Here is a 16643-nt window from a genome sequence, read left to right on the forward strand (position 1 = left end):
GAAAATGTGATCTACAGTATATTGTGAGATATACCCCCAATTATGGTATGTTCCCCATTCTTTCTTTTTCTTTCTCTTTAATATGACTATAAGTTGAAATGAAGACTATTTAAGTGTGTCGGTAAAGTCACATTTAGCTTAATAACTTCAAAAGTTTTTCAAATGGTTACTACACGTATACAAACTGTGTGCATAGCAGGGGCGGATCCAGGAATTCTGTAAAGGGGGGGGGGGGGGCTTCCGGGTTTCATTTCATTTTTTCTTTTTATTTCTTTTGTTTTTAACGAAAAATAAAGGGGGGGGGGGGCTTGCGCCGGTTGCGCCCCCCTCTGGATCCGCCACTGCATAGTGTTCAAAAATAAAGTGGAAAACTTATCATTTTCCCCTTCAAAATAGATCATGACTATAGCTATACACATATCCCCTTCATTGTGAGTGTTTTGGTTTTCAATCATAGTAGGGCCTATATAAGAAGGATCAAAGACCCCATTTATATGGATTTTCGCCGATGAGAAAACATAAATTAGATCCACTGAGTGAGTAATTAAGGGCCTATCAGACACTCGTCATGGTTCAATTCAAACTTATCACGGAATAGTTGTTTGACCGCATAATTGTATTGCCACTGTAAAGAAGTTTGCTTGAGGTATGCATGACCAAGGAGGTATCTCATACCTCCTTGGCATGACTGACATTACTCGTTACTTCCTCCACCATGGAGTTAACATTACAGATGTATCTATAAAGTTTTATTTGTGTCCCTGATATGTGTTTATTTGTTAGCAGTTTGCAACTTAATATGCACAGATTTGGTGTAAATCTCTCAAGGGAACGTCAACAACGCCCCTTGTATTTCCTTACACTCTATTCGTCTTTCAGTTTCTTTAGTTTCGCATTTTTTCTGTTTCTTTCTATTCTTTATCTTTCCAAGCACGTCGGGTAATCAATCAATTATTATTGACAATGGATTGGAAAGATGCGTGGTTGCTAGGGTGGGTACATGGCGCGGTTAGGCGCGGTATGTGGCATGGGCGTGTCGTAGGGCAATCCCACAATCCGGTAGCCGGTCATGGTCTGAGATGTTCTTCCGGTATCTCATCAGCACAAAGAAGACCGTTGTGCGATCGAGACGGAACCTTTCCACCGGGAGAAAAACACCATCCAGAAAGATGTCCGAGGGCCAGGAAGAACAGCCCCAGACCAACGAGGCCCCGGAGAAGACAGTTCTGGGTACGATGTGTGATTTTTAGGGTGTTTTGAAGTCTGGAAAGTGTGGTAATCGTGATGTTAATGTTGGATGTCAAGCCGTCTTGCTGCGGTTGTGAGTATCTTGTGTTCGAAACACGCACGCGCATTCATGTTCCACGCTCGCTACAGCTACAGCTACAGGCACACGAAGGTACACGCGGAAAGCTTTTACTCTCGAACTCGTAAGAGTCGTACTGAGTTCACGCCGCGCGCCGCCACGTTGTTGCCAATGGGCATGTTCTGCACGTAGGTCGTAGCGTGGCCACCGAATTATTTTTCCACTCGGTTGGAATTCGAAGTATGCTTTAATTTTAAACAGCCACTGGCATATATTTGTGAGTGTCGTTTTAACAGGATGACGCACATGTCACTATGCTCCCCAATAGGTATGAAATATGAGAACAAAAAAATTGCTTAATAACCCAAAATTGCATCATTGTGTGTGATGTTTGATGTGTTGTTTGTGCCATTGCATTGTGGACAGTGTGTCGGCGCAGAAAAGCTAAAGCAAAGCAGGGAGGTGGAAAGAGACCACCTCCCTGAGCAAAGCCAGTCACCCCCACTAAAGATTAGAAAGGCAGACTGATCTTTCCACGTCCCATTGCCCTTCCGTTGTAGTCCACAGAATATTTACAATGCTGGGCGTACAGTGATGTTCATCTTACATATAGAAAAGCTGATGAACACAACACCTGTCAAGGCAGAGATCAGTCTAGCCCGACCAGACGCTGTTAATACGCTACGCGAATACAGCGTCTGACCAACGAGCGGGCACCTTCAAAGTGGGGAACCACAACACAACTACAAAACTTATGAAAATTTATACGTTCTTTATAAACAATGTACACGTTACCAAACGTTACTCTCCTTAAGTGCATGCTTGTATTACAGAAGGTTTGTACATGTAAGTCCATTGAGAGCCCTCGTGATAAGTCCGTGGAACCAAAAAATGATACTTTCTGGCGGATTCCCTAACACCGTCGCGGTTCATCGTTGCAGAATTCAAAATGGCGCCTTGATCTCTGCGGAAATCTTTTGCGTGCGTGCGATGCGCTGCTTGAGTGTTGGTGTAGCAGCACGGTCGACAGCGCGACCTTTTGAAAGGGCATTCAAATCATGTGACCTCCCGAATATTGGAAATGGCCTGGCGTGAAAGACGATGTACCGTTCGTGAACTGTTCACACATGCTGCATATAACCATCAATTTAGGTAAGTTATTGAATCTAAATTTCAATACTCATAGCATAGATATGAAGTCTCATTATCATTTTGTTCGTCAGATGAGTTTGAAGTGGCAAAAATATGATCTAAAGTATCAAAATTCAATCCGATCGCATGCGATCGTTGGACCCTCTTCGTGTTTGGAGCTTCGTTGGTACAGCCCTGTCGCGCTACGTATGTACAGCGGCGACTGGGCTGTGTATAGTTAAAGGGAATGTAAACCCCAAGAACAATGTGGATTGAGTGAAAGCAGTAATATTAGTAAAACACATCAGTGAAAGTTTGAGGAAAATCGGGCAATCGATGCAAAAGTTATGTATTTTTAAAGTTTTGGTGTTGGAACTGCTGGGAAAGGAGACTACTAGAGGTTATGACGTATGAGTGGACTACAATATAAAGAAAATATAAAGGGAAATCAGTAAAAATTCATTTTTCATGAAAATTATACATTCGCCCAACTTGATACTGACATTTTATGTGAGGGGTAGCACTTATTCCCCCTGCTTTCTGAAAGTGGTTACTCAAGAGCTCTCTCATTTTGGTGGAAAAAGGGATTTTTGTGAAATTCCTTTTATATTTTCTTTATATTGTTGTCCTCTAATACGTCATAACCTCTAGTAGTCTCCTCATCCAGCGGTTCCAACACCAAAACGTTAAAAATTCATAACTTTTGCATCGATAGTCCGATTTTTCTAAAATTTTCACTGATGTGTTCTACTAATGCTAATGCTTTTACTCAATCCACATTGCTCTTTGGGTTTGCCTTCCCTTTAAGATCAGTCAGGATTCTTGACTTGATAAATTGCTGAAAGATTGGTCTGCATCTTGTGGGTTGGACCTACTACTCATCACCTGCCTAATGTTTATTTGCTTGATAAGAATATTTAACACTTACATTCACATAAAAACTTGACCTATGTGATTGAGAAAATTCAGCGCCATCAAATGCTGTTGTTCCCTTTTCAATTCGAAGTTTCAGTGCAAAAATATCACCGTTGAACTTGCGTGGCCTCTGTTCAGTTCCCCGCTGTGCCGTTCCCTTTTTAGATCGACCGCTGTTTTTGCATTGACAATGCGCACACAAACCGAGTTGTATTGAACACCGTGTTGTATGGAGCTTTTTAGAAAATGCATTGACATGACATTACGATTTGGTTAAAATATTCATTCGAAACTTTGTCCTTGATTAAAACCATTAATGAACAGTGAATACATTTTTATGTGCTCTGCGCGCAGTGCAGTTCGTACTAAGCGTTCTGTGCGCCAAAAGTACGCGGTTGGTTTCAAAAAGGGTGGTCGATGTGTAGTAGAGCTACCAAACGTTGTATAGTAATAGATCTATTAAACTGTTACATCTAGTTTACAGTGTAGTAGTTGGACCTACCACTCATCGACCACTTTTTGAATGAATACCTTATATCTTGATTTCATTCCACTTGAGGCAGAAAATACCGCAGATACATATCCCGGGCTCAGATTGTTGACTGGTACCATACACGCGGAATTCTCTGCGACAAACACAAGTGACATTTTTCACTGTACACCAGCGGCGCAAGCTCATTTTAAAGGGGCATAGTCCCGGTAGTGTAGAGGGCGCTGTTGATGATACTGCCGATCACCGTTAGCATTGATAAGAAGATTACCGAAGTTTAGCTGTCATCAAGAGTAAAGTGCGTAGGTGTTGCTAAGTAACGTTGCCTTTGTTGTCTTCTCTGCGCATCGCGCAGTCTGTAGTAATGCCAGGGTGCGTGCATACATGTGCTTGTTATTATGACATCACAAAAGAAGTTTGCTAAAGCTGTCATCCCCCTCAGCCGAATCATGAGCCGAACTGTGATCGGACCACTGACTACAGTGAATCGGACTTCTTCGGACTCGGGGAAGTGGGCCAAAGCGTAAGCGCTAAAGAGGAGTCAATAGTGTAGGTCTAGAGCTATAGGAAACTTGCGCTGTGCGCCCGCGTACGCATTTGACTAAAACACCGGGACCATGCACCTTTAATCGACCGCCCATTTTTCCATTGAAAAGCACGTAAATCCAGCTACCAGTGAATGGGCAAATATGTGTGAACAATAATTGCGTGTATCACTAATGAGGATTTTCTTCAATTCTTTTTCCTCTTTTTTCCTCAGGTTATTTACCTGTATCCCCCTAATTTTTCTTGATTTGTATTCATGTTCGAATGTTCCAGTGTATTGCGCCCCGTCCCACGTGTATTTTTTATTTTATAAGCGAGAAAGCCATTGCGCGAGGGTGGTCGATCTAAAAATAGGTGGTCGATGAGTAGTAGACTTACTATAGTACACACATGTATCTGGCTTCACAAAATACCCTTCTGTCTATGGAGCTGGCATGGAGGAGGGGCCGTATAGAATAAAATTTGAAAATTACACATTCCATCAAGGATCAACTTGATACTGACATATCTCCCTGCATCACAAAACAAACAAAAAGTCACCAGACATGGATTTTTAGTTAAGAGTAGATTTTGAAAGAGCAGACTCTAAGCTTTAAAATGATGTACATGTGGAAACTCAGTTCAAATGGACTCTCCGAACCAGAACTATCTAAATATTGGAAAGAAAGAACACACTCTGGAAAGTGTGAACTGAGAAACAGGCTCTGAAGTACAGCTGTACATGTACAGGGTGTAGTCAAGCGCTTTCCCAAGCCATGCTAGCTGTGGGATGAATTGAACAAAAAACAGGATGTTGACCACCGGAGCAACAACAATGAAGGGATTATCGGATTAAGCTGAAATTGAGCATGCTTCACTAGCACATTGTGTACATGATTAATACCAACTATTAATGCAGCAGCATCATTCTCCAAAGTTTATGGAGTTGAAAGTGAAGAGTATGGACAGGGTTTTTGAGAAATGGGAAGAGGGTTCTATGAGAAACAACTAATCACACTATTCCACCAAAAAGTGTTCGAGAAAAACTGCTGAAAACATAAGTTCCTGTTTGTTTTATGACCCCAAATTTTTGATTTAGAAAAAGACTTGCTCTTTCAGAAAATATGAAAAACTCAAGATTGGTTTAGATTGACCCATTTCACCTATTTTCAGTCCTCGCACAAAATCACTGTGTGCGACTTTTTGTTTGTTTTGTGTTGCACGGTCACATTGTAATGGTACAATTATTCCCCTGCTTTCTGAAAGCGGTTAGTCAAGTGCTCTTTTATGATGCTAGAAAAGTAATTTCTTTTTTCTTAGTTTTCTTTATATTTTCTTTATATTGTTGTCCACTCATACGTCATAACCTCTAGTAGTCTCTTCATGTAGCTCATCCAGCGGTTCCAACACCAAAACTTTAAAAATTCATAACTTTTGCATCGATTGTCTGATTTCCCTCAAACTTAGCTTTCATTGCCGACACTGATGCCTTGTACACGTGTTGCTGCTTTCACTCAATCCACATTGCTCTTTGGGTTGGGGTTCCCTTTAATTTTTAACTTGAAGTTAAGGTATGCCTTTGGTTAAATACTACCTGTTCAGCTTTATTTAATGTTGTCAGAAATTTACAGAAAAAAAATGTTTGTCCCTTATTTCATTTTGTATTACAGTACAATTGCTGCATATACACTTGTACAGTACATGTACATCTCCAAAATTCAAATTTTCATTTGAACATTAAAATGTAATTGAAGACACACACAACAAACCATAATTTTGAGTCGATAGAGATAAACTTTACGACTGAGATTCTTTGTGAGACACCCCCTGCCTTATTGCATTTCATGTCTAACTGACTCTAGTTTGATGCGTAATAAGGCATGCAAACGTATTGCTGTAAATATATTCTTTCTTACTAAACAGTGTTTGTTTTCAAGATTTATTTCCCCCAGAGCTTTTTGTTAGTACTTCATCCTAATTTTTGTTAGAGGTTTTAATTTTTCTCTCAATTTCTCTACACCTGTAGCCACTAAGGTATCGGGCACCGTCAAGTGGTTCAACGTCAAGAATGGCTATGGCTTCATTAACAGGTAAGTGATTATTCCGAGTCTTCCACTAGGGTGGGTGTGCTGATGTATGTACAACTGAAGAGTTTGTTCTCAAAAACCTATACGTTGTACAAAAATGTAAGTCCATATTTGCCAAATGGAGATATTTGCGATTAAAGGTCAAGAAAAATAAAGAGAATAATAAGAAAATTTTTGCTTCTTTTGACCATAACTTCAAAAATATACCTTTATATGGAGTGACCAATATATCATTTAAAAGGTATTATTTTGTACTTTAGAGACCGTACTTCAAAATCTTAAAAAATGGACGTATTAGTTTTTGCGAACAAACTCTTTAACTGTATCTACAGTCAAACTTAGGGTAATACAGTGTATTCTTCTTGAGGGAGGAACTACATTGTACTGTACGTGTACAACAATGATGAGTTATGCAGGTCAGATGATTTTTTATGTAATACATTTCAGTTGTTTAAAGGGATGGTACAGTATTTGTGGAGATGAGAATTGGGCTTTCAACTTTTTGCAAGATACCAAGAAAACACTTATGAAATAGTACAGAGCATACCATTTTAAGAGGAATTCAATGTTTATTTGACGAAAATCGGGTTTGGAATGACTGAAACATCCAAAAACAAAGTAAAACAAAGCAGTCATAATAAAATGTGGGTCCCACACTTTATTAGAGTCGCTCTGTTTTGGATATCTCAGCCATTTCAAAACCAATTTTCATCAAATAAACATTGAATTCCTTGTGGAATTACATGCTCTTTCATATTTCATAAGAAGTTTCTCATTATCTCACCAAAACTGTTAGAAACCTGAAATTAGGTCTGAATCAAAACTACTGTATGTAATGGTTGTCATGAGAACAATCTGCCAGGTTTATAGCTTTTAATCTGTCAAAAGCAAGGGTTGTGATAGAATGCGTATTACCGTATAATACCATGTTATAATGAGGACCTGGAAACCATGACAATTACATGTGTACCTTGCTGTATCGGGTTACTCACTACATGTATGTCATGGTACAAAAACAAAATACAAAGTTCAAGAATATGAAAGAGTTAGATTGTTGGTAAACCCCCTCAGGACCACCAATAAACATGTTCCTGATATTAAAGACTGAAAGAGTTGATCAGGATACATAGAAAGAGAAAAGGTAACTTTGCTACTTTAAAGGTAAATTACAATATCTACAGGTTGTATTCAGAAGGCCTTATAATATATGTCTCTTCTCCCATTTGAAATTTGTTTGCTGTTATACGTAAGGGTTTACCAAGAAGCTGATCTAGCTGATGTCATTTGCCAGGATAAAGAGTTGTTTGGGAGCATTTTGAGATTTAAAAACAAAAAATGTATATTAGTTCTGATTGTCCACAACTTTTATTTCTGAAGCGCCCTCCCCATTCAGCAGTGGATAGATACATGTAGAATGTTATTTGTGGATTGATCATGCTCAAGTAGTAGTATTTCCCAACCAGCTGTGTGAGATTCACTTGCGTTTGGAAGATGGATGGATACTGCTATGGCCTGATTTGTGATTATTGTATTTGTTTGTTTCTATCTTCATCAGGATTGAATGGTAAAATGTAGCACAATTCCACAAGGAGACCAAACAAATATTTTATTGACTTGGATTCATCAGTATTAGGAGACGGGTCACCTCCTGTATACATTGTACAAGTATTGTAGATGACAACTTGTGCAGAATTTACAAAGGAGAGGAATCACATCCGCTTTTATTTTCAGTGGGAATATTTTCTTGGCCCAGTAATGAGCCAATCACTGTTCACCTGATCATATTGTTGTCGTTCAACACATGGATTCCCATATATGCATCATTAGTTGGTGCCATTTTCGGAAAGTTTCTGGCATGTTGCCTTTCTTTGAAAATTTTCTCTGCAGTCTGAACAAGTCTATTAAATGTTTATAAATTTATATTGGGGTCAGGTTCAGTACATGTTATGATGGGTCAGCCGATTAAATGTCAAAATTTGCTGATTTGCGATGCGTTTTGTCTCCTCTCTTCTGTTTTCAGGGACGACACGAAGGAGGATGTGTTTGTCCATCAGGTAAGTCAGTGGACTGGGCTATGAAGAGCTAGGCATAGGGAATATGATATCTTTGAAGTACAATCGGTTGAAATGTGAGGTTGACACCCCATTTCACACAAAGTTAGACACAAGAGTGCTTGTGGAGACCACACGTGCAGTGCCTGAGAGGGGCATACTGTAAACATCGGTGCAGGGTTTAAGTAAAGTGCTTCAGGAATGCTCCTGATCCTGGCATCAAGAGGGGCGTAGATTTGGAGCACTCCAAGGCCTGCTTGTCTGTTCATACAGAGAATTAGAGGGCTATGGGAGTGCGCCTGGAGCACTCTAGATGTCCTGTATGAATGGGGTATGTGATGTCTTTTAGGCAATAGGACAAACATACAAGTGTATGCCATTTCTTTGGAGTATCATAAATGGAATGGAAATGTTTGTGAACTTTGTGCACTACTGAACGGAAATATAATACAAATATTTTTTGGGCATAACTTTACAAAAATGTTTTCTACCGCAAAATCATGAATATTTGATTATTAAAAGTGGAGTGCAGGAAAGTTGGCCTAGTGGAAAGTAAATTACACATAAGTTGCCTATTTTACAGCACACACTACCGTAATTATCTCGGTGATAAGTGTATCACAATATTGGCTCTTTGAAATGCAGAATTGCTGTGAAAAGTAACAACCCCCCCCCCCCCCCCCTTCCAAAATGAACAGGTGTCAACACTGTTTAGGAAATGTGTCTTTTCAACATGAGAAGTACTACAGTGTCATGCTGTGATTGAATTGCATTTAGTTGTTGTTTTTTTTTTTTGTATTGTTTCAATGCTAGGGAGTGTGCACTCATGTACAGGATTGTATCATCATTATTTCTGTTTTGATCTTGGTTGTTTTCACAGTCGGCCATTGTACGAAACAATCCACGCAAGTACCAGCGAAGTGTTGGCGATGGAGAAGTCGTGGAATTTGACGTTGTAGAGGGCGTGAAGGTAAATCACACACACTCAAGTGTATTACATTGATGTGTCACTCTCTTATAAATTTAATATTATTCAATTCCTATATCGTCGCTGGGGTGACAAGACCTTGTATCTCAAATTTTGATGAAAATGACTTTTTTGCATTAGTGGTCAAATAATCGGTTAAGTGATGTCCTGTCCAAACCCCAGCTGTCTTACCCCAAAAATGAAGCCACCGCGGCATGTCAAAGGAACGGCTATCCCATTCAGTATAGTGCTTTGGCCGCCATGTTTTTTGGCTCTCCTGAACATTTGACATTTTTGAGATACGAGGTCTTGTCGCCCCAGCGACGATATGTGGATAAGCACAGTAAATTTCATAGTGTGTCAAGCAAGATTTCTCCCTGTTGCCATACATGATAGAAGATGAAATTGAGAAATGATTCTTTGTTTTCTTCCCATTACAATTTGGCAAGGGCATGATGTACCCCTGAAAAGGAAAAATGCAAAAATGTGACAGAATTGCTTTAAAATGATTAAAGGGATGGTACAGTATTGGTGGAGATGAAAATTGGGCTTTAACTTTTTTTTTGTGAGATACCATGAAAACACTTATGAAATAGTACAGAACATGCCATTTTAAGAGGAATTAAAAAGTTTATTTGATAAAAATCAGGTTTGGAATAGCTGAAACATCCAAAAACAAAGTAAAACAAAATGATCATAATAAAATGTGGGTCCCACACTTTATTAGGATCGCTGTGTTTTGGATATCTTGGCCATTTCAAAACCAAATTTCATCTAATAAACATTGAATCACTCTTGGAATTACATGCTCTTTCTCACTATCTCACCAAAAATGATAAAAACCTGAAGTTAAGTCTCAACCAAAACTATACGATCCCTTTAATGTTTGATTTTGATAGTAATCAATGTATGCCATTTGATTCCTCTATTTGTCTGTGCAGGGCAATGAGGCAGCCCGTGTCACTGGCCCCGACGGTGCCCCAGTCCAGGGCAGCAGGTATGCGGCTGACAAGCGCCGCTACCGTGGACCCAGACCCCGCTACTACCGCCGACGCAGACCCCGTGGCTCCCAGGGAGACGAGGGAGAGGAGGGCGCGTCGGACGAGAAGGAGGCGGAGGAGAACAGCGCCCCACCGCCTCGAAGGTCGTACCGCGGAGGAAGGGGCGGTTACCGCGGGCGAGGCCGGTACAGGGGGCGCAGACCACAACGAGGAGAGGGTCAAGGAAACCCGGACGGTGACCAGGTAAGGAGACGATATGAGGAGAAAAGCTGCAGCGCCCAGGGCTAGTTTGGTCTGAAGACACTCGGATGTATCCCTTCTGTAAAACTAGAGACATTCATGGTGTGATATTTTTGTGAATTGGAGCTGTCGGCCCTTTTCGCAGCATGGTGGGATTCAGTGCATTGTGTAGACAAAACCTTCTGTGACTCCTGGCTCCTTGGAAAACTTGCAAAAGTTTCACAAATGATATGTAAAATTTCACACTTTGCAGTATCTGATTGCAAAACAAAATTCTACACAGCATTGTGAAGGTCTAGAACATCCATTTTTTATGCCTCCCCCAACGAAGTGGCCGGAGGCATTATGTTTTCGGGTCGTCTGTCCGTCCGTACGTCCGTCCGTCCCGTTTTGTTTTTGTCGATATCTCAAGAACCGTGTGGTGGTTTTGCATCAAACTTGGTATGAGGGTATATCCTTGGGGTATGATACTTTGTGTGGATTTTAGGGTCACAGGGTCAAAGGTCAAAGGTCACAGGTTATTTTGTGAAAAAAAATTGAAATTTCATGTTTTTCTCCATATCTCGCAAATGGTTCAAGGTATCTTCATGGAACTTAGTATATATGCTTGTACCGATGGGCAGTGATTATCTAGGGAAGTTGGGGGTCATGGGTCAAAGGTCATGGGTCAAAGGTCAAGGTCAACTCCTCAAAATATAACTACTTTCCTTATATGTATGCAATGCCTGAAGGATTTTTTTAAAACTTGATGTATGCATGTATAACCCAATATATATTCTGTGGGAAGTTTCTTGCCAAAAGGTCAAAGGTCAAAAGATCAAAGGTCAAGTGAAAGTGCTAAATTGCACTTTTTCCTCCATATCTCAAAAGTAACTCAAGGTATTGTCATGAAACTTACATATTTATGCATGTTCTACCTAACAGTGATTCTCTTTGGAACTGCGGGGTCAAAGGTCAAAGGCCAGGTTTCGATAATACTATTTTACCATTTGATACTGAAATTATACTTTTTCTCAATACCTTGAAAATTACTCAATGCATAAACTTGTAAAAGGGTCAAAAGTCAAGTGAAAATGATCAGTTCCCCCAAATACCTGCACTCTGACGTTATAATTATTCATCCAATTGAACCTAGTTCTAGGAAAGTGAACATTCAGCACATTTGTGGCAAACCTGTCATTCTAATATTTTGCCAATTGTGTGAAACTGTCATCACACATTGTCAAGACATTGTACTATAGACCTATTAGGAGAACCATGCATTATGGCGGAGGCATACACCAGTCGCCGTAGCGACATTTCTAGTTTTTTAATGCAGTGGTAATACATAATGAAAAACTTAAACTGAATTAAACTGAAGAACCACAGAACAAGAAGCCTGATATGGAATGTGCTGCTGTGGCATTTGTATATAACTTGATTACCTATTCAAAGTACACTTAGCTTTTTTTTTTTTTTCCTAATTAATTTTTACAAACATCACTTTTGAACATTTTTGCCTTGATTCATTCTTCATGAGGAATGATATTCAATGTCTGCCTTTCTATCAGACCTGGGGTTTATCAGTACTGTTGAACATGATCGTGATATATGAATATCTGTTGATAAATTCTGCCAACAAAGATGTTTAAAGCGAAATTCCACACTGTTAGAACCGTTTGTGTGCTGTGGTCACACCCTTTTGTATCATTGGTCTGAATACAGTACCAACTATTGTAAGATAATTATCATGAAATGAATGGGGAAAATGAAGGAGTTTTATACTTGCATATCACTTACACATGGAAGAGTACCATGTAATTGCTTCTATCCTAATATCATCTGTTGTCGCTGTGTGGATTAGGCCATGGACCATCAACCACAAGGTTCCTTTCCTGGTTCAAGTCCCCTGGCAGCAACATTTGTGCCCTTTGAAAATGCCCTTTATCCTCATTGTCTAGATTAAGGGATTATCTATCACTTGGGCTACTTGCACTTCGTCTAATGACCATTAAGTCCAATTGCCACTTAACCTCGTTTCTGGATGGGCTATGACAACATCGTCTGATACCCATAGTTTATTAGACAAAATGGAAGAAAAAAATCCAAGGAGTCAATATTGCAATTAGACCATCTTGTCATTAGACGAAATTATAATTAGCCAAACTGGACATTAGACCAAATGAGGATTAGACCAAACGGGCATTAGACGAAATGGATTGTAGAACAAATGGGTTTAGCCGTCATGGTTTTAGACGAACTTGGAAGTAGACCATCTGATTTTAGACGAAGTGGCAATAAACCGTTCGGGGGGGGGGGGGGGGGGATGGGAGTGGGGGACTCGAAGGCGTTGGTCCTGTGGTTGCTCCATTGCTTGCGTATCGGTCATGTGAAACAGATTATAATACATAATTCTTTGATGGTTCCTCCAGAACGGTGATGGCGGTGATACAGAAGAGAGGGATGGTGACAGGCAGGAAAACCGCAGGCGCCGCCCGTACAAGAACCGATACCGCTACAACCAGAGTTATCGGCGTCCCCAGTCCCGCGGAGACGAGGATCGCGACGAGGACAGGCAGAACGGCGACGCGGGAGGAGAGAAGGACGGCGATAAGAAGCAGCGCCGCCCGTACCGACGCCGTTACCGCGGCCGCAAGCCACCCACGGGCAAAGGTGGCGATAACAGAGGAGACACTGGAGGACAGGTGAGCAGTGGTACCCTTTGCGCACAAAGCCTCCAATCTTCTTCCAAATTTTGTAATCACTGTTATACCACAAACTTAACAACACACAAAATATCTCCGCCTGATTTTGATCGCATATTCAATTTGCAGGGCGAACAGACCTTTTTGTCAGACCAGTAGGTACCAAGTTTTTCCATTTTTATTATTGGTCCATTACTGAAAAAGTTACTTGTTCGACAGTGATTCTTTACTGGTCAGGGACTGTCAGACCAGTTCTAGTGTGCAGGGTTGCATTGTAACAAATATTGTTATAGCAGAATTTTGTTATAACAACATAAAAATTGAGGTCCCCAAATTATTGTTATTCTGTCTTTGCATACTTTATTTAATCGGCTATAATGTAATGTAACGAAAGAAAAGTGCCAGTCCCGAGGACTTCATTATAATGGGAGTTGCCTGTAGAAATGAATGCGACACTGGAATTTGTGCAGAGTTCAAGGTTTGTGGATTTTCAGTGCATGTAACTGTGAGAGTGAGCAGGTTGTTTGCCATGTTAGTGACTGCACCTGTCCGTCGGCCGTGAGATGGCAAAACAACGTATGTCGAAAATTGATGAAAATTTACTTAGTCACATACTTCAGCTTATTTTAGTATAATCTAACTCTTGACCAAATCTTGAAATCAGAACCCATTCCGTTACTGAGATATGACGCTCCCTCCCAGTGGGAATTGTTCAAATTTTGTTGGCAAAACAACGTAAGCGGCGATATGCTTGCCCCTGCTCAACATATGTCGGGCATGCACTTGGCAAAACAACGTATCTACATGTGATACGTTGTTTTCCCATCTACATGTTTATGCAGTAATAGTCTGCTTACTATGTGTGGCTGCAGAAGGGCGCACATATTGACGTTGTAGGACATTATATATGCGCCATTGATCGAGACTTACCTTGTTTTGCCGTATCAGTGGCAATAGTGTGGTTATGTTGAGATGGCAACACCACGGATGTTTTGATTAATTGCAAATTACTCTAAAGATAAAGGGTCTAGTGAAATCAATTTGCATGCACTGTATTACTGATATTGTTGTCCTCCTAGGGTAAGATAATAAAGTGTCGAACGAAAACAGAAAAAGAGCTGTAGGTTTGCAAAACTTCAAACTCGATTTACTGGAAATGAGGTTGGATGTAGATACAATATGTACGTTGTTTTGCCATCTCAAAGGCCGCCATCTGTCGATTGTCTTTTCAGAATGATGCCTCCGACGGACCAGTCATCAAGGAGGAGCCTGCCGCGGCCACGGAAACGAAAACCACCATCAAGAGTGAGGAGTAGAGGAGACGGATGACGATCCTGAAGCACTGCACCTCGCCCATAGCTCTCACGTTTTAAATCTAAGGCACTTTACGCAGGTCCAGACATTGCTCACTCGCAACATGAACAACTGTTATTCCATCCGAAACAGAGAAAGCAGTCGCATGCATGGCACATTTACTGCGCCTCGTACCCGTCTGTAATCCTTCACCGCGGGGATTTTTGATATCAAATTTTCCGTTCACTATACTGGCATATCATAATTTCACTGTAGCGTGGAAGTGGATGGGTTTAGCGAAAAAAGCAAGTAAATATATATTTTGCATGCCTCACACATCATTACAGTAATATTCAAGTACTAGCTGCATCCACAACACAGCGGCACATGCACTCTTTCTCTGTTTTGCAATGAAAACGGTATTCATAACATGGAACGCTTGGTGTATTGACAAACAAGAACTATAGAATTTGGCCAAAAAATCAACCAAAAACAAAAGATGAGAGAATGACTACATTAGACGGAGGTATGTGGTGCTTTATGGGAAGTAAAATGTGTGAACTGTTCACTTGGTGTTCGCATTTCCCAAGCACTGTAGCACCTTGGCAAGAATTGAGCATTCTGCATCATTCAAGATGACAACTTGTTTCTACACCAGACTATGTATTCATTTTGCAAACCAATCCGTGGAGAAATATATCAGACTCTTGAGTAACTCCATGATTGCATTAGCATTATTTATTTTGGCTTCAAAAGAAACGAAAAAAAAAAAAAATGAAGTTCCATTTTGCCTCTGAGCAGTGTCACCTGTTAACGAGTGGCAGGTGTAAGTTTGGTGTTAATTTGTATTAGTTCAAGGAGAATAAACACAAGGATTGAAGAGAAGATTCCAAGTAGATCATATGATAACATCTAGAAGGTACATTGTAAGAACCATACCTGTTTGAATCGCCTGTTGCAATACCTGCGGCTTGCACTATTTAGAGCTGCCGCAGAAAAGTTCTATTTTCAGATCAAAATGTTGGCTTTGTTTGTTAATTTATTAATTTAATTTATATGTAGAAAAATAAGTTTCGAAAAAACAGAAATGTTGATGGTTTTTTTGACGATATTAAGAATTGTTTTGATTTTTTAATTTGCATTTCAAGAGGAAAGGATATTTGAAATTTGAGAAAAATGTTTTTGGTTTTCATTATCATTTGGCTTGAAAAAGAAAAAAGTTAGATTTCGACTATTCCTTTTTATTTTTTAGAAGTTCAAGAGAAGAAATTTTGAAGGCTACATGCTCATAGTGTAGTCAGCAGGTACTGCTGTTTGATACAGGCAAGAAGTTTTCAGAAATGTAATGCCTCAGCATATAATGGTAACACACGGAATTAAAGACCTTTCTCTACATATGCTTTTTCATATTAGTATTATAAGACTCGTTGAAGCAAAGACATGCCCGTAAGATCAGAAGTTTAACAAAAATAACATCTTGAGTCTTAAAAATTGCAAATCACCTCTCTGTATTTCACAAGAGTGGGCTGAACATCTAGCTCGCTGCAGATGTAGGTTGTTGAATGTAAGCTCAGGAAAACAAGACCCTTATTTGAGCAAATTTCTACTGTTTGTGATGTTTAAATTCTTTCCCCGTGTTTGCCTGTGCATCAGTGAAATGAATGACTTTGCTGTTGTGTGAGAAACAATTTGCCAAAAAGACACATCCCAAGTGATTTCCTTATCAGCAAATTGTTTTTGTGTATGCCGTCTATTTTGCAAGTTTTTTGTTTATTTCTGTGAATTTTGTGAGTGGGGTGCTATTTGTAAGTTTTAAAATACACAAAAATATTACATGTATTTCTAATCCTGATATGAATGTGTACATTTGCCATTCATTGCTGTACTACATGATCGCAAACCTGACCACTCGCCAAGTCTAGATTTGCAGAATCTAGACAGATATATGGCGTG

The 16643-nt window shown here is 39.9% G+C and overlaps 1 protein-coding gene across 1 annotated transcript; it reads left to right on the forward strand.

Annotated features, from left to right (window-relative positions):
• Positions 1 to 1064: 1064 nt before the first annotated feature.
• LOC140239036 (uncharacterized) lies at positions 1065 to 16290 on the forward strand. The gene is made up of 7 exons (XM_072318932.1): positions 1065 to 1230; positions 6394 to 6457; positions 8475 to 8508; positions 9386 to 9475; positions 10414 to 10716; positions 13125 to 13397; positions 14630 to 16290. Exons 1-7 carry the CDS (start codon positions 1080 to 1082, stop codon positions 14711 to 14713), a joined length of 999 nt encoding a protein of 332 aa, XP_072175033.1. The 5' UTR covers positions 1065 to 1079; the 3' UTR covers positions 14714 to 16290.
• The last annotated feature ends 353 nt before the right edge of the window (positions 16291 to 16643 follow it).

This window comes from Diadema setosum, chromosome 15 (genome assembly GCF_964275005.1).
Source record: "Diadema setosum chromosome 15, eeDiaSeto1, whole genome shotgun sequence".
NCBI classification, from domain to species: domain Eukaryota; kingdom Metazoa; phylum Echinodermata; class Echinoidea; order Diadematoida; family Diadematidae; genus Diadema; species Diadema setosum.

Bases quoted from the DNA above. Each gene is read 5' to 3' on its own strand.
- LOC140239036 (XM_072318932.1), top strand. From the start codon at position 1,080: ATGTTCTTCCGGTATCTCATCAGCACAAAGAAGACCGTTGTGCGATCG. The intron at 6,458-8,474 runs GTAAGTGATTAT...TTCTGTTTTCAG, and splicing joins GGCTATGGCTTCATTAACAG to GGACGACACGAAGGAGGATG. The intron at 13,398-14,629 runs GTGAGCAGTGGT...TTGTCTTTTCAG, and splicing joins GAGGAGACACTGGAGGACAG to AATGATGCCTCCGACGGACC.